The sequence below is a fragment of the Oryctolagus cuniculus genome, chromosome 12, assembly GCF_964237555.1.
Source record: "Oryctolagus cuniculus chromosome 12, mOryCun1.1, whole genome shotgun sequence".
Taxonomy (NCBI): domain Eukaryota; kingdom Metazoa; phylum Chordata; class Mammalia; order Lagomorpha; family Leporidae; genus Oryctolagus; species Oryctolagus cuniculus.
Genome location: NC_091443.1, coordinates 81761265 through 81786753, shown reverse-complemented (window position 1 = coordinate 81786753; position 25489 = coordinate 81761265). Strand labels below are relative to the sequence as shown.

The 25489-nt window shown below is 43.5% G+C and overlaps 2 protein-coding genes across 16 annotated transcripts in view; one reads left to right on the top strand and one right to left on the bottom strand.

Annotated features, from left to right (window-relative positions):
• Positions 1-25489, top strand: part of SLTM (SAFB like transcription modulator) — a 68972-nt gene that overhangs the window by 38651 nt on the left and 4832 nt on the right. For 12 of the 14 annotated variants that reach the window (XM_051821935.2, XM_070054294.1, XM_051821936.2 and 9 more), the window contains 5 exons: positions 1213-1383; positions 2916-3230; positions 3338-3479; positions 5355-5515; positions 9147-10205. In XM_051821935.2, the coding sequence (XP_051677895.1) occupies positions 1213-1383; positions 2916-3230; positions 3338-3479; positions 5355-5515; positions 9147-9255 (898 nt within the window). In that variant the 3' untranslated portion in view covers positions 9256-10205. Of the gene's footprint in view, positions 1-1212; positions 1384-2915; positions 3231-3337; positions 3480-5354; positions 5516-6850; positions 6984-9146; positions 10206-25489 lie in introns of those variants that run through there. The other 2 variants (XM_051821938.2, XM_051821937.2) reach the window with 2 other exon arrangements.
• The window catches only part of MINDY2 (MINDY lysine 48 deubiquitinase 2), an 87391-nt gene continuing 85682 nt past the window's right edge, over positions 23781-25489 (bottom strand). For both annotated transcript variants that reach the window (XM_051821955.2, XM_051821956.2), the window contains 2 exons: positions 24350-24418; positions 23781-24231 (listed from right to left, as the gene is read on the bottom strand). In XM_051821955.2, coding sequence (XP_051677915.2) covers positions 24034-24231; positions 24350-24418 — 267 coding nt within the window. In that variant the 3' untranslated portion in view covers positions 23781-24033. The remainder of the gene's footprint in view (positions 24232-24349; positions 24419-25489) is intronic.

The window sequence follows — 25489 nt, the reverse complement described above, 5'->3', positions numbered from 1 at the left end:
TGCGGGTTAACGCTCTGGCCTGAAGCTCTGGTATCTCATATGGGCGCCGGTTTGAGACCCAGCTGTTCCACTTCCAATCCAGCACTCTGCTATGGCCTGGGAAAGCATAGAAGATGGCCCAAGTGCTTGGACCCCTGCACCCACGTGGGAGACCTGGAATAAGCTCCTGGTTCCTGGCTTCAGATCGGCCCAGCTCCGGCTGTTGCGGCCAATTAGGGAGTGAACCATCCGATGGAAGACCTCTCTCTCTGCCTCTCCTTTCTCTGTGTAACTCTGACTTTCAAATAAATAAATCTTAAAAAAAAAAAAAAAAAAAAAAATGGTTCTCGCCGGCACCGCGGCTCAATAGGCTAATCTTCCACCTGTAGCACCGGCACACTGGGTTCTAGTTCCGGTCTGGGCACCGGATTGTGTCCAGGTTGCCCCTCTTCCAGGCCAGCTCTCTGCTGTGGCCAGGGAGTGCAGTGGAGGATGGCCCAAGTCCTTGGGCCCTGCACCCACATGGGAGATCAGGAGAAGCACCTGGCTCCTGCCTTTGGATCAGCACGGTGTGCTGGCCGCAGCACGCTGACCGTGGCGGCCATTGGAGGGTGAACCAACAGCGAAGGAAGACCTTTCTCTCTGCCTGTCAAAAAAAAATAAAAAATAATAATAATGGTTCTCAAACTCAGACCTGTTTTGAAAAGGTAGTGCAGACAGTACAAAAATCGAAGTTGTGAGATTGGGAAGACTGAAAAATGATTCTGGTGTTAAGAAGCTCATGCTTCTTAACAAATTTTAAAATGCAAATATATTCATTTAATTTTCTTATTATAAATTCTGATTGAGCTGACTGTGAAGAAATAGGTGAAGTAAATGAATTACGCATGGAGCTTATCCCTTTAACCTTCACAAGGTTAAGGATAAATGAAAAGATTATGGGCTACTGGTGAGAATTTTAGTCTAGAGTAGTGTTAAGCATTTCATCTTGTCTGTCTTCTCCATTTAGTAATTTAGGCAGTTTTTCTCTCCTGTAAAGCCTCTCTAGCACTATATGACTTCACATAAGTTACAATTCTTTGCTACCTTATACTTCTAACTGAATATGTTATCTTGAGTTTATAAGCCTTCTTGTGTCCACAGTCCTAACGTGTGGTATGTATGACTCCAAGTAAGTGTTGTTTGGGTATTATAAAACTAATTTATATAAATGAGCAAATATTTCTCTTCAAGGCGAGATGATCCTTACTGGAGCGAGAATAAAAAGTTGTCTCTAGATACAGATGCCCGATTTGGCCATGGATCTGACTACTCTCGCCAACAGAACAGATTTAATGACTTTGACCATCGAGAGAGGGGCAGGTTTCCAGAGAGTTCATCAGTACAGTCTTCATCTTTTGAAAGGTAGGTGGATAAATAAAAAATGGTTATATTTCATATCTGAGCCTTGCTGGTGAACACTTTGGTTCTGTGCTAAAATCTTAAAAACAGGCCGGCACCGCGGCTCAACAGGCTAATCCTCCGCCTGTGGCACCGGCACCCCGGGTTCTAGTCCTGGTCAGGGTGCCAGATTCTGTCCCGGTTGCTCCTCTTCCAGTCCAGCTCTCTGCTGTGGCCCGGGAGTGCAGTGGAGGATGACCTAGGTTCTTGAACCCTGCACCCGCATGGGAGACCAGGAGAAGCACCTGGCTCCTGGCTTTGGATCAGCGCGGTGCAGTGGCCGCAGTGGCCATTGGAGGGTGAACCAACGGTAAAGGAAGACCTTTCTTTCTCTCTCTCTCTCTCTCACTGTCCACTCTACCTGTCCACAAAAAAAAAAAAAAAAAAAAAAAAAAAAATCTTAAAAACAAAAACTCAGGACAGAATTGAGTGTTCAGAACAAATTATATGTTATATGTTTGATTTTGGTTTTTGTTTATGAGAATGTGCCTCAGTATTCAAAATTAAATAGGCTACCATAATAAGGTTAGGTTGGTTGGCTTTTTCTTCCTTTAAAAGAATGGGAACATTGTTAGCTTTGCGTGTCCCTTCATTGCTAAATACAGTAAAAAGATCTTCAGGTTGGTAATGACTTGAGTGTGCCATAAATTTATAGTTCAATTGAAAAGAAGATTGATTGAGGGGTGGCGCTATGGCACAGCGGGTTAAGCTGCCATCTGCAGTGCTGACATCCCATATGGGTACCAGTTCGAGTCCCGCCTACTCCATTTCCAATCCAGCTCCCTGCTAATGTGCCTGGGAAAGCAGCAGAGGATGGCCCAAGTGCTTAGGCCACTGCACCCCCATGTGGGAGACCTGGAAGAAGCTCCTGGTTCCTGGCTTCAGCCTTGGCCCAACCTTGGTTGCTGTGGGCATTTGAAGAGTGAACCTACGGATGGAAGATCTTTGTCTTCTCTCTCTCTCACTGTAATTCTGACTTTCAAAGAAAATAAATATATTTTAAAAATTATTAATAATTGTAGCTTTCTTGGTCAAGGACTTTGCCTTAAGCTCACTTTTGTTTTTAAGATTTATTTATTTATTTGAGAGGCAGACTTACAGACAAGAGAGACAGAGAGAGGTCTTCCATCCGCTGCTTTACTCCACAAATGGCTGCAACGACCAGAACTGGGCTGGTTGGAGCCCAAGAGCTAGGAGCTTCTTTTGGGTCCCCTATGTGGATGCCAGGGCCCAAGCCATTAGGCCATCTTCCACTGCTTTCCCAAGCCATTGGCAGAGAGCTGTATTGGAAGAGGAGCAACAGGATATGAACCAGCACCTATATGGGATGCCAACTCTATAGGCAGAGACTTAACCTACTATCCCACAGTGCCAGCCCCTGCCTTAAGTTCATTTTGAAGGAGGAGTAATCATTATAATGTTATGCCAACAAAGTTAGGAAGAATAAGGCCAAGTAAATATTTTCAAGACCTGTGTTCTTTATTTCTAATCAATAGGCGGGAACGCTTTGTTGGCCAAAGTGAAGGGAAAAAAACACGACCTACGGCACGAAGAGAAGATCCAGGCTTTGAAAGGTATCCCAAAAATTTCAGTGATTCCAGAAGAAATGAACCTCCACCACCGAGGAATGAGCTTAGAGAGACAGATCGGCGAGAAGTCCGAGGAGACCGAGAAGACAGGAGAACAGTGATCATTCATGACAGGCCTGACCTGGCTCACCCTCGACATCCTCGGGAAGCAGGGCCCAACCCTTCCAGACCAACCTCCTGGAAAAGTGAAGGAGGCATGTCTGCTGATAAGCGTGAAACAAGGTGGTGTCTGTGTGCTTGTTAATGCTCCATTGTGGCACATAAAAAATGATAATCATAAAAAAATGATACTTCAGTTTTGAGCTTACATGTTGTGTTTTGCTTAACAGAGTTGAAAGACCAGAGCGATCTGGGAGAGAAGTCTCAGGACACAGTGTGAGAGGTGCCCCTCCTGGGAGTCGCAGTAATGCTTCAGGCTATGGAAGCCGAGAGGGAGACCGAGTGATCTCAGACCGGGGAAGTGGAGCACAGGTGAATGCAACTGTCAAGTCTTTAGAAATAGATTTAGAGTTCATGTAAGATATCATGTCCATATAGTATCACTTTGATGTGGCCTAGTGAGTTAGCCTGGAATGACTAAGAAACAAGTGGCTCCTAAAAGGTGTCACATTTTCTCATAGATTATTATCAGTAGTTGTATCTTCAGTAGTCCAAAGAAGTAGGGTATTAGCCTTGAAATAAACTTCCTACTGAAATTTGAGATTTGCTAAATTCAGTAAATGAACTTTCCTAGTGACTGGTTTAGCATCTTCTTAAGAAATTGAGGCTGTCAAAATGGGTGGGAAATCTTTACTCGATACGTGTGTTTCTATTTCACATTTTCCTTTTTTTTTTTTATATTTCATGACATAGCTTAAAGTATAGAACTGAAATAAAACTTTTGCCTATTTTCTGTTCTCTTGATTCTCAAAGTGAGTGAGTGGAAACAGTAGCCTGTGAGTTGACAGCACAGATATACTTCTGTAAATTGCATGCTAATACCAATCCTGAAGTATGTGTGTTTGCATTATGGTGCCTTGTTTTGCTTTTGAGTACATATTAGTTTCCATAATAGCATTTTTTAAAAAAATTATTTATTTGAAAGGCAGAGAAAACAAGAGATAAAAACTTCCATCTGCTGTTTCACTCCCCAAGTGCTGACAAAAGCCAGGCCTGGGCCAAACTGAAACTAGGAACTTGGAGTTCCATCCGGGTCTCCCAAGTGGGTAGCAGGAGCCCAAGTACTCAGGCCATCTTCCATTGCTTTGCCCAGGTGCATTAGTGGGGAGTTGAATCAGAAGTGGAGCACCGGGACTGGAACCGGTGCTTACATGGGATACCAGTATCACAGGAGGAAGCTTAACCCACTGTGCCACAAAGCTGGCCCCCATAATAGCATTTTTGTTCACATTTTTCAATCTCTTGGCATTTTATCTAATATTGCTATATAGTTACACACCCTCCATTTCATCAGAGTATTTATAATATAGATTTGGACCTGATGGCTAAGATAAGTTTGAACATCTCTAGCAAGTAGAAATGTTGACGGGTAAGTTCATTCAGCTGTGTTTGCTCTGAACAGAACTTCTTAGTGTACAATCAAGATTGTCTGCCCTGTTTAGAGGAAACGTAAAGAAGTGTCATAGGCTAGCCCCCTGCTTTCAGATGTCCTTTTAGAAAAGATGTCCTGATAAAAGACACCTTATGTCCTCTCTTGAAAACTCTCCTTTTCATGTTAGTCTGAAAGTTGTTCCACTAGTATTAGCCTCTCCTGGGGAGGTCCCTTCAACTCTATTGCCTGTAGGCCAAATATCAACTCTTGACTCTTCTCACCTCAGGTCTTAGTTCTGTGACTTTTGTGTTTTTTTGTTTACCACTCTGTTCTTCATGTCATGTCATCATCATGTCATGTTCTACATTGTCCTGTCTTCACTGTCACCTTGTAAGAGCCACAGCACTAATCTAGTACTAAATAAAGTAAGATTACTGCTGTTTTTCTGTGCATATTGTCCTGATTGGTTGATAATATACCCCACCCTGATCTGTCTTAAAGTTTTGACCTATGACTATGCCTTCTTATTTATATACATCCAGGTATTTAAAGTTCTTAAGGGTCAAAAAATGCTTGGCTTCTAGAAGGTGCAGCAGTAGAAAATAAAGTGTTGAATCATTTCCCCATACTCTACCCTGAAGCTTGTAGCTTCTATGAGATTGGTAGAAACTCTGCATATGATTTTGCATTATTCATCCTTTTATTTTCTTAGACATCTTATTGATTTGCTTCTGACATTAAAAGCACAGCAATGTAAATAAATTGGCATGAGATTGAAGGTGTCATGACTCCTTTTTCAATATGCTTTTCTTTAGCACTATCCTGAAGAACGACATGTAGTTGAACGCCATGGACGGGACACGAGTGGACCAAGAAAAGACTGGCACGGTCCACCTTCACAAGGGCCTGGCTATCATGATACGAGGCGAATGGGTGATGGCCGGGCAGGAGCAGGCATAATAACCCAGCATTCAAGGTAAGCAGCTCATCATTAAGATTTCTGCCAGCACACAACTCAGCCTTTTATCCATTCCTTAAAGGTTGTTATGGCTTTTGAGGGATTAAACTGTGGCAGGTAAAAAGCCTATGTCTGCCCCAGCATTTCCCTATATCAACTCAAAAGCCTTGCCAAGGTGGAGCCTATGCGGGGCAGCTGATCTTAATTTCTAACTTAATTGATTGGTCTGGCAAGTAAATCTAGATGTAGGTGTGTGTGTATTGGAATCCAAACAGTAATATACATTAACCTCAAATCTCGATCCTCCTTTTCGCTACCTAGCCTTTCTAAAATTCTTGAGAGAAAAAGAAGCTAAAAATATGTTCTCTTTCCTTTTTTTTCCAAGTAACTCCAGCAAAACTTTTGGATATTTGACCCAAAGGCATTTTATATGCTAAGAGACAAGCTTGATTCATTCTCTTAAACCCTGTGTCTACATTGGCACTTTAGTCACCAAATCCTCAACCTCTCCATTTCCCATTTCTCTCTTTTCTCTCATTCACCTTAGAGGAGTGACTGACCTAGCTTAAGTTTCACTATTCTGTCCCTTCTGTCCAACTTCAGTGAGAGTTATACTTGTGGTTACACAACCTCATCATTCATTCTATTATTACTTGTTTGAAAGGCAGAGACAGAAATCTTCCATCTGCTCGTCCATTTCCTAAATGACCACAACAGCCTGGTCTGGATCGAAGCCAGGAACCTGGAACCCAATCCAAGTCTCCCACATGGGACCCAATTACTTGACCCAAGGTTGTGTATTAGCAAGTAGCTGGAATCTGAAGTGGAACCAGGACCTGAATCCAGGCATTCTATTCTGTCATTGGATTTTCAAGGCCACCAGTGACTGCTCTTAAAATACAGATTCCATTCTTTTCTTTTTAAGATTTTATTTATTTATTTGAAAGTCAGAGTTACACAGAGAGAGAAGGAGAGGCAGAGAGAGAGAGAGACAGAGAGAGAGAGAGAGGTCTTCTATCAGATGGTTCACTCCCCGATTGGCTGCAATGGCTGGAACTGTGCCGATCCAAAACCAGGAGCCAGGAGCTTCTTCCTGCTCTCTCATGTGGGTGCAGGGGCCCAAGGACTTGGGCCATCTTCCACTGCTTTCCCAGGCCATAGCAAAGAGAGGGATTAGAAGTGGAGAAGTCGGGAATTGAACTGGCACCTATATTGGATGCTGGCGCTTCAGGCCAGGGCATTAACCCACTGCACTACATCGCCAGCCCCTAAAGATGTATATTTATTTATTTGAAAGAGTTACAGCGAGAAGTAGAAATAGAGATGTCTTCCATCTGCTGGTTCACTTCCCAGATTGTCACAGTAGCTGGAGCTGAGCCAGTCCAAACCCAAGAACCAGGAGCTTCTTCGGGGTCTCCCAGGTGGGTGCAGGGGCCCAAGTACTTGGGCCATCTTCCACTGCTTTCCCAAGTGCATTAGCAGGGAGCTGGATTGGAAGAGGAGCAACTGGGACACGAACCAGCACCCATATGGGATGCTGGCAGCACTCCAGGCTAGGGCTTTAACCTGCTGTGCCACAGCGCCAGCCCCAGAGTCCATTATTTTCTGAGTTCTCATGCTCCTTGGTGGCTAAGCACTATTTCACACTGTTGCTTTTCTTTATTTTGAAGCAGCTTTCTGTGTTCTAAAGCATTATAATTTCCTTCTTCCTGATTTCCTTTGCTTCCCCTCTTTCAGATGATTGCATTTTGACACTGCTCTTTATTTTTAGCTCTTTATCACCATTTCCATGTGAATGCCTTGCTGTTTCCATCAATTCAAGGTCCTTGGCAAATTCATTCCTTTCCTGTTGCCTCTAGCTTATTATTTTCTTTATTTTTAAAATTTGTCTATTTATTTGAAAGAATGACAGAAAGATATGTTCCATCTACCAGTTCACTCCCTGTATGCCAGTGACAGCTGAGGTTGGGACAGGCTGAAGCCAAGAGCCAGGAACCAGGGACTCCATCTAGTCTTCCGTGTGGGTGTCAGGGACCTAAGTAGATGAGGCATCGTTTGCTGCCTCCTGGGGTACACATTAGCAGGAAGTTGGATAGGAAGCAGAGGTGTGAGCTGATCCCGGATGTTCCAGTATAGGATCCTGGCATTCCAAGCAGGCAAGCAGTTTCCTAACCTGCTGTGCTACAGTACCACCCTCCAGCTTCTTATTTTTCCTTCTCTTTTAAAAAAGTTTCATTTATTAAAAGGAAGAGGAAGAGAGAAACAGGTGGGAGGAGAGACAGAGCTCTGTCTGCTGGGTTACTCCCCAAATGCCCACAATAGCCACAGACAGGAACTCCATCATCCAGATCTCCCACGTGGCAGAAACCAGGTACCTGAGCTATCATCTGTTGGCTCCCATGCACATCAGGAGCAAGCTGGATTGAAGCAGAGGCAGGATTTGATCCCAGTAACTTCTGTGTGCCATGCAAGTGTCCCTGGCAGTAGCTTAACTTATTGTACCACAATGCCCAGCCCCCCTCACCCCCAGCTTCTTTTTTTAATTTGCAAATGCTGCTATCTATCTCATTTACCCCAGCTGGAAAAATATTGGTGTCATCATATTTATATTCATTCTAGCATAATGTTCTAAGTGTGGTTTGTTTTTTTAAATTGTTTCTAGGGCCATGGGCATTCAGTATAGTAGTTAAGATGTCCCTTAGGATACCTGCATCCCATATCCAAATGCCTGAGTTCACATTCCAGCTCTGCTCCTGTTTCCAACTTCCCACTAATGTGTATCCTGGGAGGTAGCAAGTGATGGCTAAAGTAGTTGGGTGTCTGCCACCCATGTGGGAGACCTGGCTAAGACCCAATTGTTGTGAGCTTTCGGGGAGTAAACCAGAAGATGAGAGTGATACCCCTCTCTCCTTTCCTTCCTCACGCCCCTCTCTTCCCCTTTCAAATAAAAAATAATGTGTTTCTAGTAGCTATTGATTCTTCCTCATTTTTTATCAAATCTTCTCAAATTAGTCTTTTTTTTTTTCCTGATACATTTATTCAAGTTCTTTCTAAATGCAGTGATTGGAGCACCCACTGTTATACCATTTATTCATTCTAAAACCACAAGCAGCTTTCTCTTGGTCACAGTCTAGTCCAGACTCTCAGCCTGGGATTCAGCCCTTTCTGTAACGTTTCACGTCCCACCTTTTTACAGGATGTTTTGGGGATGGAGCCATTTTTTATGTGTTCCGAGTGTTTACTATGTTGCATTGTACATAAAAATTCCAGAAATACTTCTTGAATGACTTCCTGTAACTGGAGGTTCCCAAGGTTTAGCATATGCCGGAATCATCGAGAAGGTTTGTTAAAACATAGATGCTGGGTCCTATCCCCAGAGTTTTTTAGGAGCTACAGTGGGGTTGAGAATTTGCATTTCTAATAAGCTCTTAGTTAGAGCTGATGCTGCTGATCGGGGTCTACATGTTGAAATGTTTTGAGTAGTGGGCTTTGCTCCAACAGTGTTTAGCTGTGTGACCTTGGACACATTTCTTAACCTGCACGTCTCAGTGTCTTCATAAAATGGGGTTAGTAATGGTACATATGGAGCATTGCCTGATAAAGTAAGTGATACGTTCTCTGACTTTTTTTTCTTTTAAATCCTTTTCAGTAATGCATCCCCAATTAACAGAATTGTACAAATCAGTGGCAATTCCATGCCAAGAGGAAGTGGTTCTGGATTTAAGCCATTTAAGGGGGGACCTCCACGACGATTCTGAAAATCAGCTATCTGCCATGGTTTCAAGATAATTTATTGAAATCTCCTATAAACTTTACTTGACTACTTAAGAAGAGGACCTCTGGCTTGCTTGAGAATTCTGTCCTACTTTTTTTTTTTTCTTTTTAAAATTTAACTTGATTGCTTTTCTCAATTTTAGAGAAGATGTTTAAATAGTTCTGTTGTAACTTTTAATAGTTTTGTGTACCATTCAACTTGTTTTCTTGCAGCACCGAGACACATTGGAAAAGATTGGAATTGAAGCTGTTTTGTTGAACGCTGTGTGAATATGCAGAGTAGCTTGCAGCTGTGTGGTAGTGGTTTAATTTGCAGCACTAGCTCTGTGGTATCAGGCTCTAGAGATACTTCTTGTCACCAAGCATTTTCAGCCTCCATTTTGAAGGTTGTTTAAGCTTAAAAAGTCTGCCATCTAATTTTTAGAGAATAAGATTGTTCCTTGCATTTCTGAGTATTATGTAACCTATTTTTGCAGAAGGTACTGTTACATTAAGTGCATCTGTGTATCCTGGTTAAAAAAAATGTAATCTTTTTTGAAATAAACCTTCATATTCTGTATAGTTGCTAAAGTGTTGAGAACCTTTTTAATTGTAAAATGAGAACCAGTTTTGAGTTTAGTGTAGCAGCACACTTGTTCAGGTTTGCATGGTTTGAAACCAAATAGACTCATGAAACCTTGGCCATAAGGTTCATATCACGAGGTTCTTAGCCTGAGTTGTGCAGGTAAGTGCACTTTGAGGTAATCTGCACTGTGTGATGGATAAATTCCATCTCTGGGAATTGTGTGGGTATTAATGTTTCCATGTTCCCAACTATGTTGAGAAGTGGGAAAAACCCAGGTTCTAGATTGGTGAATCAGTGGGGTTTTGTAAATACTTGTATGTGGAAAGACATTGTTGTCTTTTTTGTGAAAATAAACATCCACACCTGGAAGTGTATGTGTCTTTGTGTCCAGCTCCTTAGGTCTTAGACCGCCAGCCTTTCAGGAGTTAAAACTAAAGTGATTGTGTAGAGTTATACAATGATCTTTTGGTCTTTGTTCCTAGGGGAAAAGCTAGCTAGCTTTGACTCTTCACATTAGTATTTGGGCAGTATACTACTCCTGTGACTTTTTTTTCCCTAAGGCATCTTCCTTAGGAAAGACTGACAAGATAAATTCTCAACACCATCTCTTTCATGAACGCTTTCCATATCCCTTCATATCAGTCAGTGATGAATAATCCAGAGGGCTTAGATGGTGAATTCAGCAGTTTGGATCCATGTAAAATATGGGGGCACAGGGGTCACCCTGAAGCCACTCCTTTGATATGAGAACTTGATAGAAGTTCTTGACAGCATTTGTTTGTCCCTGGGTGCGTATGGTCAGGCTGATGCAATGGCTCAGCTTTCTGAGTGCTACAGACAGCTAGGGTTCTGTGGTCTTTGGCCCTTTGAGAAACTGGCACTGTTTGAACTGCTTTGGATTTCATAGCCCTAGTTGCCATTCCCAGACCTAAAACTGTGGGAGGAGGTAGAATTTGTATGTGTTAGGTCTGCTTCATTTCTTCATCCCCAACACCTTGGAGAATGGCATAGTAAAAGCCTCAGAATATGGTGGTGTGAACCCACTCTACCTTGATCCCTGCCTTTGTGACTTTGGGTCATTAGGTGACATCTCATTATTTCATGTTTCCTTATCTGTAGAGTGGCACTATACTTCTTAGAAGGGTTAATCTTACAGTTGCTAACATTGGCTAAGCCCTTTATTTTTAACTGCATCTGCTTGCCTAAGAAAAATCCTTCTAGGCATAGATAAAGTTATTTTGCTACCCATTTTTCAGATGGGGATTTGAGAAATAACCTCTTTCAAAGTAGATCTTGGATTTGGGCCAGGCTTTTCTACAATTACATTGAAGGGTACAACTTTTTTATTTTCATTTTCTAAGATTTATTTTAGGGGCCAGCGCTGTGGCGCAGCAGGTTAGAGCCCTGGACTGCAGCACTGACATTCCATATGAGTGCTGGTTCGAGTCCCAACTGCTCCACGTCTGATCCAGCTCTCTGCTATGGCCTGGGAAAGCAATGGAAGATGGCCCAAGTCCTTGGGCCCCTGCACCTGTGTGGGAGATCCAGAGGAAGCTCCTGGCTTCTGATCAGCTCAGCTCTGGGCATTGCAGCCATGTGGGGAGTAAACCAATGGATGGAAGACATACCTCTCTCTCTGGCTCTACATCTCTTTGTAACTCTTTCAAATAAATAAAATAAATCTTAAAAAGAGATTTATTTTATTTATTTGAAAGGCAGAGTGGGAGGGAGGCGGGAGGGAGAATGAGAATCTTAAACCCACTGGTTCACTCCCTAAATGGTCCAATGGCTGGGATGGGGCCAGATCAAAGCCAGGAGCCAGGAGCTTCTTTCATCTCTGCCACAGGATGCAGGGGCCCAAGGACATCCTCTGCTGCTTTCCCAGGCCATTGTTAGGGAGATGGATCAAAAGTGAAGCGACTGAGACTGGAATCAGCACCCATAGGGGATGATGGCATTGCAGGCAGCATCTTTACATGCTATGCTACAGCACTGACCCCACAGGGGTGCAACCTTCTACAGACAATGTAGGTACTTTTTATTTTCCCTCAGGTGCTTTTGTATGTTTATTCCAAGTTCAGAATGCCTGTCAAAACCTAAAGTTTTGACTTAGAGATTGAGAGTAGCCCTCAGTGTTCAGGGGCACCAGCTAGCAGGGATCTGGTTGGCTCTCAGGGTCAGTTATGAAAACCAGATTAAGACATTTATAAAGGCTGGTGCTGTAGCTCAATAGGCTAATCCTCTGCCTGCGGCGCCGGCACACCAGGTTCTAGTGCCAGTCAGGGCACCGGATTCTGTCCCAGTTGCCCCTCTTCCAGGCCAGCTCTCTGCTGTGGCCCGGGAGTGCAGTGGAGGATGGCCCAAGTCCTTGGGCCCTGCACCCCATGGGAGACCAGGAGAAGCACCTGGCTCCTGCCATCGGATCAGCGCGGTGCGCCGGCCGCGGCAGCCATTGGAGGGTGAACCAACGGCAAAGGAAGACCTTTGTCTCTCTCTCTCACTGTCCACTCTGCCTGTCAAAAAAAAAGACATTTATAAAGGAAGATGAACTCCTCAAAGCCAAGAAAATTTCCTATGTAGATGGTTCAGTGATTTAGAAGCCACAGACAGCCTACCAATGGATCAAGAAAATTAAGAACTAGTCTTGGTTTGGGCAAAATGCTGAACTCAGAAAATACATGTGTCAAACATATTTGCAAAGAAAAGGATGGGACACTGGCATTGTGGTGCAGCAGGTTAATCTGTGGCCTGCAATGGCATCCCAAATGAGTGCCAGTTTGAATCCTGGCTGCCCCATTTCATTTCCAGCTCCCTAGTAATAGTCCTGGGAGAGCAGCGAAAGATGACCCAAGTGCTTGGGTCCCTGTCACCCATGTGGGACATCTGGATGGAGTTCTGGGCCCCTATCTTTGGCCTGACTCAGTCCCAGCCATTGCCTCTATTTGGGACTGAAGCAGTGGCAGGAAGATCGATCTCTCCCTCACTCTCTGTAATTCTGCCTTTCAAATAATAAATAAATCTTTCTTTAAAAATTAGGTTTTGGAATTAAGTGGAGAAAATTCCTAAGCTCTTAAGTCCATGAAGTAATAAATTTAAAAGCCTTGTACCTATATTTGAATTCTTCCCTTACTAGACTGCCATGTAATTCAGTTCCTGTGTACTTAACCTGGTCCCAATCCATAGTAAATCATTATTGGGATAAAAATGTCAGATTTTTGCATTATTTATAGAGAACCTCGTCGAATTCATCTCCTTACCTAAAGTCGAATCTCTTCCAATACCTCCAGCAAATGCTTAACATTCCTCTCAGGCACCTCAAATTCATCAAGTTTATGACAAAAATTTAGTCATTATCTTCAAATAAAGGCAACTATAAAATTGATCAGCTTCCTACATTCCTTAAAATTCACCACTCAAGACAGCATTGTGGCCTAATTGGTTATGCTACCACCTGTGATGCCAGCATCCCATATGGGTGCTGCTTCATGTCCTGGCTTCACTTCCAATCCAACTCCCTGCTAATGGCCTAGGAAAAGCAGCAGAAGATGCCCAAAGTACTTGAGCCCTTGCCACCCTTGTGGGAGACCCAGATGAAGCTCCTGGCTCCTGGCTTTGACCTGGCCCAGCATGGGATTGTGGAGTGAACCAATGGATGGAAGTTCTCTAACTTTCAAATACATATGTAAATAACTCTTTAAAATAGATTCACCACTCACCAAATTTTTGCCTGAAACATTTTTTGAAACTTGAGTAAGTTATCATTCTTCTTTAGAGTTAGTCATTGCAGCCAGGAAAAATGAGGTTCCAAAAACCATGTTCTATACTGAATCACTTTTGTGCCTACACCACTACACCTTGTATGTTTTTCTTTGAGAAGACTAACACTCTGGTGTCTATCCAATATTTTTATTTTTTAAAATATGGAATGCTTCACAAATGAATGTATCAACCTTGGCACAGTGGGGAGTGGGGAATGCTATTAAAGATTTATTTATTTGAAAGGCAGAGAGAGAGAGAGAGAGAGAGCTTCCACCCACTGGTTCACTCCCCGTGATGGCTGCAACTGCTGGAGCTACACCAATCTGAAGCCAGGAGCTAGGAGCTTCTTCCAGGTCTCCCACAGGGGTGCAGGGACCCAAGGACTTCGATCATCTTCTACTGCTTCCCCAGGCCACAGCAGAGAGCTGGATAGGAAGTGGAGCAGCCGGCACCCATATAGGATAATGGCACTGTAGGCAGCCGCTTTACCCACTGTGCCACAGCACCGGCCCCAGGAATGCTAATTTCTATCATCCCAGTTTAAGGGCATTGGCTGTTGAAGCTAGCACCCCATCTCCTGTAGAGTAGATCCAATTTTCCAGTGCCTGCTTGCCTGCCTTTCACATGTCCTACCCTGTCTCCCTTGCTGATTGTTTTAGTCACATTGGCCTGTGTGTGTGTGTGTGTGTGTGTGTGTTGAACACAGCATAGTGTCTGGAGCCCTTGAGGGGCAGAGCTTGACTTTTTCTGGGAATACAGTGGTGCAGCAGTTTTAAGATGTAACTGAGGGGCCATCACTATGGTGTAGTGGGTAAAGCCACATCCTGTAGTGCCAGTATCCCATATAGGTGCCTGTTCGAGTCCTGGCTGCTCCACTTCCAATCCAGCTCTCTGCTATGGCCTGGGAAAACAGCCAAAGATGGCCAAAGAACATGGACCCCTGACCTACGTGGGAGACCCAGAAGAAGCTCCTGGGTTTGGATCAGTCCAGCTCTAGCCCTTGTGGCCATCTGGGGAGTGAAACAGCAGATGGAAAATTCTGTGTGTGTCTCTCTGCCTCTCTGTAACTCTGCCTTTCAAATAAATGGATAAATATTTATTTTTAAAGATTTTTTTTTACATGAGAGTCAGAGTTACACATAAAAGAGGCAGGCCGGCGCTGTGGCTCAATAGGCTAATCCTCCGCCTGCGGCGCTGGCACCCCAGGTTCTAGTTCCGGTCGGGGTGACGGATTCTGTCCAGCTCTCTGCTGTAGCCCAGGAGTGCAGTGGAGGATGGCCCAAGTGCTGGGCCCTGCCCCCGCATGGGAGACCAGGAGAAGCACCTGGCTCCTGGCTTTGGATCAGCGTGGTGCGGTGGCCACAGCGGCCATTGTGGGGTGAACCAACGGAAAAGGAAGACCTTTCTGTCACTCTCTCTCACTGTCCACTCTGCCTGTCAAAAAAAAAAAAAAAAAAAAATAGGCAGAGAGAGGGCTTCCATCCAATGGTTCATTCCCCAATTGGCCGCAACTGTGCCAATCCGAAGCCAGGAGCTTCTTCTGGGTCTCCTACACAGGTGCAGGGGCCCAAGGACTTGGGCCATCTTCCACTGCTTTCCCAGGCCATAGCAGAGAGCTGGATCGGAAGTGGAGCAGCCAGGACTAGAATTGGCGCCCATATGGGATGGTGGTGCTTCAGGCCAGGGCATTAACCCACTAAACCACAGCGTTGGCCCCAAATGGGTAAATATTTAAAATAAAATGTTTTTAATGCAACTGACAGGGTTTACATTGAGGACATATGGTAGACAGTAAGATGGAGACTTGAGGGCCAAAAGCTTCTTGCAAGTCACTACTTGGTACAATCACCAATAAGAAATGCGATTGTTTAGGGACAGGCTGCCCAGACCATCAGGTCGAAGCTCAAGCCCCTAAGAGAAGTGCCTGCCTCAAACATGAACATTGAAGGCATCCTTGCTCCAGCTCTGTGCTCACCGAGCATATTATTTCCCATCTGAATTTACCAACAGAGTTAGCCAACACGAGTATGAAATCTGCTAAGTTTTCATCACTTTGCAAGACCAAGACCATCAAATTGCAAGCAATATCCAGTCACTGGATAGAAAGTTTCTAGTGATACCTATCAAAATATACTCATACATTAGTTCACACTCTGCAAGGCAGTTGGGAGGTGGTATGGAGAGGGAATGGGTCAGATACAATGACAAGGGTGCGTCCCTCAAGGATATAATATAATGACTATAAATTCTAAAGAACTGATGTAATAAATTGCTTTTCTATAATATCCTAATGTTTCTAAGATTATATTACCTACTAGCTGCTTTAATGACTTTATTCCTGATGCATCTGCCAACCTTGGTCCCGCCTGTCCCCAGCTCTGACTGGAAAAGCAACCTGCCAGGGTCTGCTTCACCTGGTCTACATCTTCCCTGAACCACTCAAAGAACAATCCCAACTTAGACAAAATTGTATGAAAGGGAGACTCCACAAAGCTGGGACAACTTGTAGGGCTGTCCAGTCTAAAGACCAAAGGTTTCAGAATGCAGAGGAGTATGGGCCAATTGTGCTAGCTTTACAAGTAGGGGCATATTATCTCTGTGTCCAGGACATTGGCTTGATTTGGCTTACCTGATAGGGCTAGTGTAAGGATCTAAATAGCAAAAATATGTATCAAATACTAGACAAATTCCTATTTTCTCTTACGCTAGCAAAGCCCTGTGATGCTTTTTTTTTTTTTTTTTTTTTTTTTGACAGGCAGAGTGGACAGTGAGAGAGAGAGACAGAGAGAAAGGTCTTCCTTTACCATTGGTTCACCCTCCAATGGCCGCCTCAGCCGGCACCCTGCAGCAGGCACACCACACTGATCCGAAGCCAGGAGCCAGGTGCTTCTCCTGGTCTCCCATGCGGGTGCAGGGCCCAAGCACTTGGGCCATCCTCCACTGCACTCCCGGGCCACAGCAGAGAGCTGGACTGGAAGAGGAGCAACCGGGACAGAATCTGGTGCCCCGACCAGGACTAGAACCCTGTGTGCTGGCGCCATAGGCGGAGGATTAGCCTATTGAGTGGGCATCCCATATAGGCACTGGTTCGAGACCTGGCTGCTCCACTTCCCATCCAGCTCTCTGCTATGGCCTGGGAAAGCAAAAGAGGATGGCCCAAGTCCTTGGGCCCCTGCACCTACATGGGAGACCCGGAAGAGGCTTTTGGTTCCTGGCTTCAGATAGGTGCAGCTCTGGCCGTTGGGGCCATCTGGGGAGTGAACCATCAGATGGAAGACCTCTCCTCTCTCTGATTTGCAAATAAATAAATCTTAAAAAAAAAAAAAAAGAGAGAGAGAGAGAGACTGGATCAAAGGTAGGCATTTGGCATATCAGTTATGACACCTTTTGGGACACCTTTTGGGACTCCTTTATCAGAGTGCCTAGGTTTGAGTTGTGGCTATATTTTGATTGCAGCTTCCTTCTAAGGCACAGAGGTATCTAAGGTATGTAGCAGATGAAGGCTCAAGTAGTTGGCCTTGTCCAATGTGGGAGACCTAGATGGAGTTTCTGGCTCCTAGATTTGAGCTCATCCAGCTATGGCTGGATGGGGAATGAAGCAACGGATGAGCGAGCTTTCTTTGTCTCTGACTTTCAAATAAAAGAGATTACATCAAAAGTTAAAACTTATGGATTCTGATTCTAGTCCTACCTAGTAACAGGCCTATTGTGTAAACTGTGTAAGTCCCAATTTCTTTACTCATAGGTTTATGATGCTTATAATTCATACTTTAACTTTTTATAAAAATTAAAATATAAGCATCTCTGATCATTTTAACCTATCACAGGAAAACTAAAGGCAAAAAAATCTTGCTATAAATAAAATAATCTATATTTCAAGCATGATAAGTAAATCATGAGCCAGGCTGGTGTTTTGGCACAGTGGCTTGAACTTGCCACCTGGAATGCCGGCATCCCATATCAGAGCACTGGTTGGAGTCCCAGCTGCTCTGTTTCCTATTTAGCTCCCTGCTAATGTACCTGGGAAAGCAATGGAAGATGGCTCAAGTACTTGGGCCCCTGATATCCACATGGGAGACCTTGATGGAGTTCTAGGCTCCTAGTTTCAGACTAGCTGAGGACCAGCTGTTGCCATCTGGGGAGTGAATCAGCAAATAGAAGATTCGTTTTTATTTTTTTTCTCTCTCTCTGTAACTCTGCCTTTCAAATAAATAAATTTTAAAACCATAAACATGGCCGGCGCTGCGGCTCAATATGCTAATCCTCTGCCTGTGGTGCCGGCACACAGGGTTCTAGCCCTGGTCAGGGCGCCGGATTCTGTCCCGGTTGCCCCTCTTCCAGGCCAGCTCTCTGCTGTGGCCCGGGAGTGCCATGGAGGATGGCCCAAGTGCTTGGGCCCTGCACCCACATGGGAGACCAGGATAAGTACCTGGCTCCTGCCTTCAGATCAGCACAGTGCGCCGGCCCTAGTGTGCCAGCCGTGGCAGCCATTGGAGGGTGAACCAATGGCAAAGGAAGACCTTTCTCTCTCTCTCTTTCACTGTCCACTCTGCCTGTCAAAAAAAAAAAAAAAAACAACCCATAAACATGATTGTCACACAGAAATTAATATTTATGGAGGATTTTCATGTGTCAGGCATTGTAGTAGGTAAATTTACAGGCATTATTTAATTCCCACAAGTTTCTAATTCAGGTGTAGGTATATTATTCCTATTTTACATGTGTGGAGATTGGTTTTCCCAAGACCATCAAGATAGCAAATGGTGAAACAGAAATTCAAGCATAAGCACATACTGAGAAGAACTCTGTCATTTCACCCTTAGCATAAGTCTGTGGGAGACAGCACCAGTTGCATATGCAATACATTTGACATCACATAGCAGACAATTTCTTAACACTTCTTCCTCTATATGACAAAATCACTTCTTTCATTTCTTTAGTTTTAAATAGCTAACATTTAAAAAAGAAATTTCTATTTTAAAGATTATTAAAATTCTGTAAGATATTTTCACAGCAACTAAAATTTGTGCTCACCAAGGAAAAACGTTACAGTTTCCAGTTCACACTATTTACCACAAAAACTCCAGATGGTCACACAGGAAATGATAGAAGGCCAGTCACTCAAGGCCTAATTTTCAGTGTATAGGTCTTGCCCATGTTTTGATAAATTTATCTCTAAGTAATATCAATTTATGCTATTATAAATAAAATGTTTTTAAATGTTAATTTTCAATTGCCCATTGCTGGTATATAAAAAGTATTTTCAAGTAAAATTGACAAAAATAAGCACTTTTTTAAATGCTTATTTATTTGAAAGGTAGAGCAATAGAGAAAGAGGAAGAGATAGTGAAAGGCAGAGATCTTCAATGGCTAGTTCACTATCCAAATGACTCCAACAGCTGGGGCTGGGCCAGGTCAAAACCAGGAGCCAGAAACTCCATCCTGGTCTTTCACATAGGTTGTAGGAGTGCAAATACTTGGACCATCTTTCCTTGCCTTCCCAAGCACATTAGCAGGAAGCTGAATCAGAAGCAGAGAAGCCAGGATTCAAATCAGAACTGATATAGGATGCCAGAGTTGCAAGCAATATCACAGTACAGGTCCCAATATGCATACGTTGTAGGGTACAGTTCAATGATTATTTACAAGTGTATACACCCAACAGCCACCACCATGATGAAGATGCAGAATAAGGGCGGGCATCTGGTAGTGGTTAAGCCATCGCTTGGGACCTCACATCCCATATCAAAGTGCCTGGATTTGAGACCCAGCTTGGCCCCTAATTCCAGCTTCGCACTAATGCATACCCCGGGAGGCAGCAGGTGATGGCTCAAGCAGTTCATTCTTGCCACCATGTGGAAGAACTGGATTGTTCTCAGGTCTTTATTTTGTGATTTGGGCTGTTGTGGGTGTTTGAGGAGTGAACCAGAGGATAGAAGATCTCTCTTTCATTTCTAAAAGATGCAGAATATTTTAATCACTACAAGTTTTCTTTGTGCTCCTTCCTGTTCAGCCCAAATCATATCTCCAGCTCTAGACAGCCAATTACCTGCTTTCTATTGCTAGAGATTTTATATTCCTTAGTGTTTTATAGAATCATACAGATGGTTTCTTGTGGGTCTGGTTCCTTTCACTCAGCACAATGTTTTTGCAGTTCACCACGTTGCTATGTATATATGGAGTTCCTTCACTTGTTGCTGCGTAGTTTTCCATTTTGCAGATACACCACAGTTTTTTTTGTGCACTCATTTTACTGGTGGAAATTTGGGTTGTTGACAGTTTGAGACAATTATGAATAAACTACTATGAATGTGTATAAGTCTCTATGAACAATGTTATTTTATTTTTAAACAATGCTATGTTATTTTTCTCAGGTAAATAAGAATGGAATTGCTGGGATATATATATAATACACATACATGTGTATATATACATACATACATGTGTATATATTTATGGTAGTATATATAATGTAAAATACTTTATTTCAAACTGAACACAAAAATTATCACAAAATACACCCTAGACATAAATGTAGGGCCTAAAACCATGACACATCTAGAATAAAAGAAATCATAGTGACGTCAGATTTAAATTTTGACTGGATATCAGAAATCTACTTGAAAACTTTCAGAAATATGTGTTTAGAAAAGGAGAAGACAAGGCAGGCTTTTGGCGCAGTGATTAAGTCGCCACTTGGGACACCTGCCTCCCATACTGGAGGGACTGGTTCCAGTCCCGTCTCCTCCACTTCAGCCCAGCTTCCTGCCAGTGCATATCCTGATAGATAGCAGATGATGACGCAAGTAGCTGGGACCCTGCCACCCAAGTGGGAGGCCCAGATTGAGTTCCAGGCTCCTGGCTTCAGCTTGGAAGGCAGCTCCTGGCTGCCTGTAGGCATTTGGGGAGTGAACCAGTGAATGGAAGATTTCTGTCTCTCTGCCTTTCAAATAAATAAATAAATAAGGGAGCTCTTTAGGAGTATTAGGTATGTAAGTACTCCATTTTGCTCCATGAAATATTAATGACAGGAAGTACATCTGACAGGCAGTGATAAATACATCTATTTTGATTTGACCTCTAAATATTTCTTTCAGCAGAATAATGCATTTCTACAGATAGTAAGTTTTTCAACTTGAATAAAACTGTTCTTGGGGCTAGCACTGTGGCACAGTGGCTAAAGCTGCTGTCTGTGGTGCCAGCATCCCATATGGGCACCTGGTTCAAGTCCTGGCTGCTCCACTTCTGATCCAGCTACTTGCTAATGTGCTTAGGAAAGCAGTGGAAGATGGCCCAAGTGCTTGGTCCCTGAACACACATGGGAGACCTAGAAGAAGCTCCCGGCTCCTGGCCCAGCTCTGGCTTTGTGGCCATTTGAGAAGTGAACCAGTGGATGAAAGATCTCTCTCTAGCTCTGCCTCTGCCTCTGCCTCCCTGCCTTTCAAATAAATAAACGTTAAAAAAAAAAAAAAAAAAAAAAAAAAAAACCGAAACCCAAAAGAAAGCAAAGGGGCCAGCGCTGTGGCACAGTGGGTTAACACCCTGGCCTGAAGCGCCGGCATCCTATATGGGCACCAGTTCTAGTCCCTGCTGCTCCTCTTCCGATCCAGCTCTCTGCTGTAGCCTGGGAAAGCAGTAGAGGATGGCCCAAGTCCTTGGGCCCCTGCACCTGCATGGGAGACCCAGAAGAAGCTCCTGGCTCCTTGTGGGGAATCCCTCAGGAGTCTCAAAAAGAGTCACAGACCACTGCTTACCTGAAAAGGAGGTGAACTGTGGAAACCCCACAGTAAAACATTGAGTTAAAAAGTTACCACTAGCCACAAAATAAAAGTAAAGTGGAGTTATTCATAATAAGTCAGGAGCTGAGGCAATACCTAAATGGCTGTTAGGGAGATGCTCCTAATCATTACCAAGCAGACATCTCTGGTCAGTCAGATAACAGTGTACTACGGACAATACCCTCATACCCATGCTGACTGGACTGTTCAAACATAAGTAAGGCGGGAACAGTATTGACTGGACTGTTCAACTGCAAGCAAGGAGGAAACAGCATTGATTGGATAACAACTCGGAAGACGGCAAGCTGGAGGACTGCCAGAAAGTGAGGATAAAAAGGGGAGCCTTGCACCGCTCTCCATCCTCTTGGGGATCATGGCCCAGTGTGTGTGAACCTCTGGATCTACACACATCTGGAGCGGAAGAGGCAGCCCGTTACTCTGCATGGAGCAGATAGTGGCACAAGCCGACAACGGACAAAGGGCCCAGTGCATGTGAACCTCTGGATCTTCTTGCACGTGGAGCTGAAGAGCCAGCTCGCTAGCCCCCTTGCTAAGTGACCCAAGGCAATGACGGGATCAAAACTCTAGCCGAGATGCCACCTCACCGCCTTGCCTGGACCCCTTATCAGCTTACTGCCAGACCTGACCACAAAGCCGGATCAGGCCTCTCAGCAGGGGACCTCTCCAACTTCTCTCCTTGCCATCTGCCTGGGAACCTTGAGCCTACTGCCCAGAGTGACAGCCTTCCCATGACTTCCTGCCTGTAAGTGACTGATCCGAGATCTGTCTCTGCCAAGATGAGGAGCTCTGGACCTTGAACACTGACACTCTTTTTTGTGACCGTGACACAAGCCTTGAAAACGCAGTTTTTACAAATAATGTTAGTCATCATGTGTAATATAACTATGCTTTGACCCTATATTTTGACCCTATGCAAGGTATCTGCAAATAATGCTGGAGACCTTGGTGTACATATACTATTATAATTGGATAGCCCTCAAAGTACTTTAACACTGTATACTGTGATCAGTTATTAATGAATAATTTCAAGTAGTATTGATATTGATATTAATGGTATTGATTCCAGTAGTCCTCTAGTCATTAAAGAAATAGTGTTACTCTGATAGTTAAGTGTTATTATAGTAAGTAAGTTAAGTAGAAGATAAGTAGTTATGTTAAGCAAAGTAATTAAGCTAAGTAGTTACGTTAAGCTAAGTAGCTAAGTTAAGTAGTTAAGTCACATTTAGTAGTGGTCTTAAGTTTATTGATAGGTGTATTAAATAGTATAGATTGATAAGTATATCTCTCTGTGTAACTCTGACTTTCAAACTAATAAATAAATCTTGAAAAAGAAAAGAAAGCAAAAGAAGCCTCAGAAATTTTTAAGTCATAACCTCTGTCCCTTTAATGGAAGATTCTAGTCCTGAAGTTTCAAATACTAAGTCCTAGAAGCAGACTTTAAAGGATTTCCTGTACTTCCCTATGCCAAAATTCCAGTCAAATATAGCCTGCATCTTTTTTTTTTTTTTTTTTTTTTGACAGGCAGAGTGGACAGTGAGAGAGAGAGACAGAGAGAAAGGTCTTCCTTTGCCGTTGGTTCACTCTCCAATGGCCGCCGCGGCCGGCGCGCTGCAGCCGGCGCACCGCGCTGATCCGATGGCAGGAGCCAGGAGCCAGGTGCTTTTCCTGGTCTCCCATGGGGTGCAGGGCCCAAGCACCTGGGCCATCCTCCACTGCACTCCCTGGCCACAGCAGAGAGCTGGCCTGGAAGAGGGGCAACCGGGACAGAATCCGGCGCCCCAACCGGGACTAGAACCCGGTGTGCCGGCTCCGCTAGGCGGAGGATTAGCCTAGTGAGCCACGGCGCCGGCCTTTTTTTTTTTTTTTTTTTTTTTGACAGGCAGAGTGGACAGTGAGAAAGAGAGAGAGAGAAAGAGAAAGGTCTTCCTTTCTCTTCCAGGCCAAAGCCAGGAACCAGGAACTCCATCATCCTGGTGTCCCACATAGGTCTCAGAGGCCCAAATACTTAGGCCATTTTTTGTGGCCTTCCCAAACGCATTAGCAGGAAGCTGGATAAGCAGCAGAGCAGCTAGAACTTGAACCAAAATGAGATGCCAGCAACACAAGTGGTGGCTTAACCCACTGCACAACATCGGCCTCTAAAGTTTTATTTTGTCCATGTTTTTCACCTGGGGCCCTTCTGAGTCTAAGTTCATCACAGCCTCTTGGTGGGAACAGCACTATAAGAGGATATAATAGAAAAATGTTTTTATAAGGCTTAAGTGGCCATTCTAATCCCCAGGTGAAGGTTTCTCATTTAAAATTCTTGGCTTGCTGCAGAAGAAAAAGTTATTTAGTTCTCTAATTTGGTATTAACCACCTGTTATAATTTATTCAGCATTTATTATATATATGGTACTTTATTATATATATATGAATTACAATCTTCACAATAATTCTAAGATGTAGAAACTATTGATTCCATTTTAATGATGAGGATTTAGGAGTACAGAAGTCCTATAAGGCTAGTGAGTAAAGATATGGTTAATAGGCCTAATATTGAAGATTTCAATAGATGTGACAGAAAAAGTTGAGTCATAATTTGGACACATACCTGGTCTAGATTCGTCTTCTTCCAGATCTATTTGTGAGCTCAGGCTTCAACCTAGCTTTGAAATCTGAGCTCTAGGGGAGCTCTTGTGAGAACCAACTGAAGCGACGGTATCCCATATAGGCGCCGGTTCGAGACCTGGCTGCTCCACTTCCCATCCAGCTTTGGATCGGTGCAGCTCAGGCCGTTGTGGCCAATTGGAGAGTGAACCTCTCTCTCTCTGCCTCTCCTCTCTCTGTAATTCTGACTTTCAAATAAATAAATAAAAAATCTTTTAAAAAATCTGAGCTCTGACAAACAATGGGGTAAATCATTGGATAACAGAAAATGAGAAAAGCAGGGCATATAACAGAGAAAATGCTTACTGTAGTTTTACTGAGACTGCTGTTTCTCAAACATTCTTCCATTCGCTCTAGGCACTTGCAGGATGATACCTAGGGAAAACCAGAGGGGACACAAACAATTAAGAGATTACATATCTATATAAATTTTATGCTGAAGGTGAAACCCAACTTGATTATCTTTTTTATTTATAAGATAGGTAAGCAATAACTACAAAATATAGATATCTTAAAAAATTTCTGCATGTTTAAGTAATTCAAGAACATGGTGAAAACAAAGAGAAAAAGGACAGTCACCTGATATATGTTTTCTAGGCTTTCTAGAAAAACATAGATTTGTTCCTTTGGCCACTTACATGCAAATCTACAAGAAAGGTGATATTATGGACATCTGAGGTGTGGGTACTGTTCAAAAAGGAATGCCTATGAATGCCGCTACTGCAAACCTGGAAGAGCTGACAGTGTTCCCCAGCATGCTTTCAGCATCATTACAAACAAGGGCCAGATTCTTACCAAGAGAATTAATATGCAAATGTGTTTCTACATCACTTCATGAAATGCATGAAGGAAAATAATCAGAAGAATGACGCCAAAGAGAAAGGTACGTGGGCTCAGCTGCAGCTCCAGACTGCTCCTCCCAGAGCAGCACATCTTGTGAGAACCAACTGAAAGGACCCCAGGCTGCTGAAAGCTATTCCCTAGTAATTCATAGCATCATAGGTGTCAAAAAATAATTAGACATCTGGGCCATAAAAATCTTTCTCTTGAGTAGAAGTGTATCATCCTCTCCCCCACTCAAAAAAAAAAAAAAATTCCTCTAAAAATAGTTAAGTTCTTCCTAACTGGCAATGGTCATGTGCCAAGAAAATCAAGATGGATGAGACCGCATGATCTGCATCTTTAAAAGGTCCAGTCAGCCTAAAGTGCTACCAATGACAGAAGGCTGGCAAAATGCTATGTGGAATGATTAATTCTGCTCAGAGGGCTGGGAAACCCAAGCAAGCTATCAGGTATTAGCTGGTTTGGACGTTAAACAGTTGGACAAAAACTTTACAGTAGAGTTGGCATCCTGGAATAAAGTGAAAATGGTATCTTCTCAGGTTTTAGTCCTCTAAGAGAAGACAGGTGTCAGATATAAATCTACCACTGGAATCAGGTAATTAA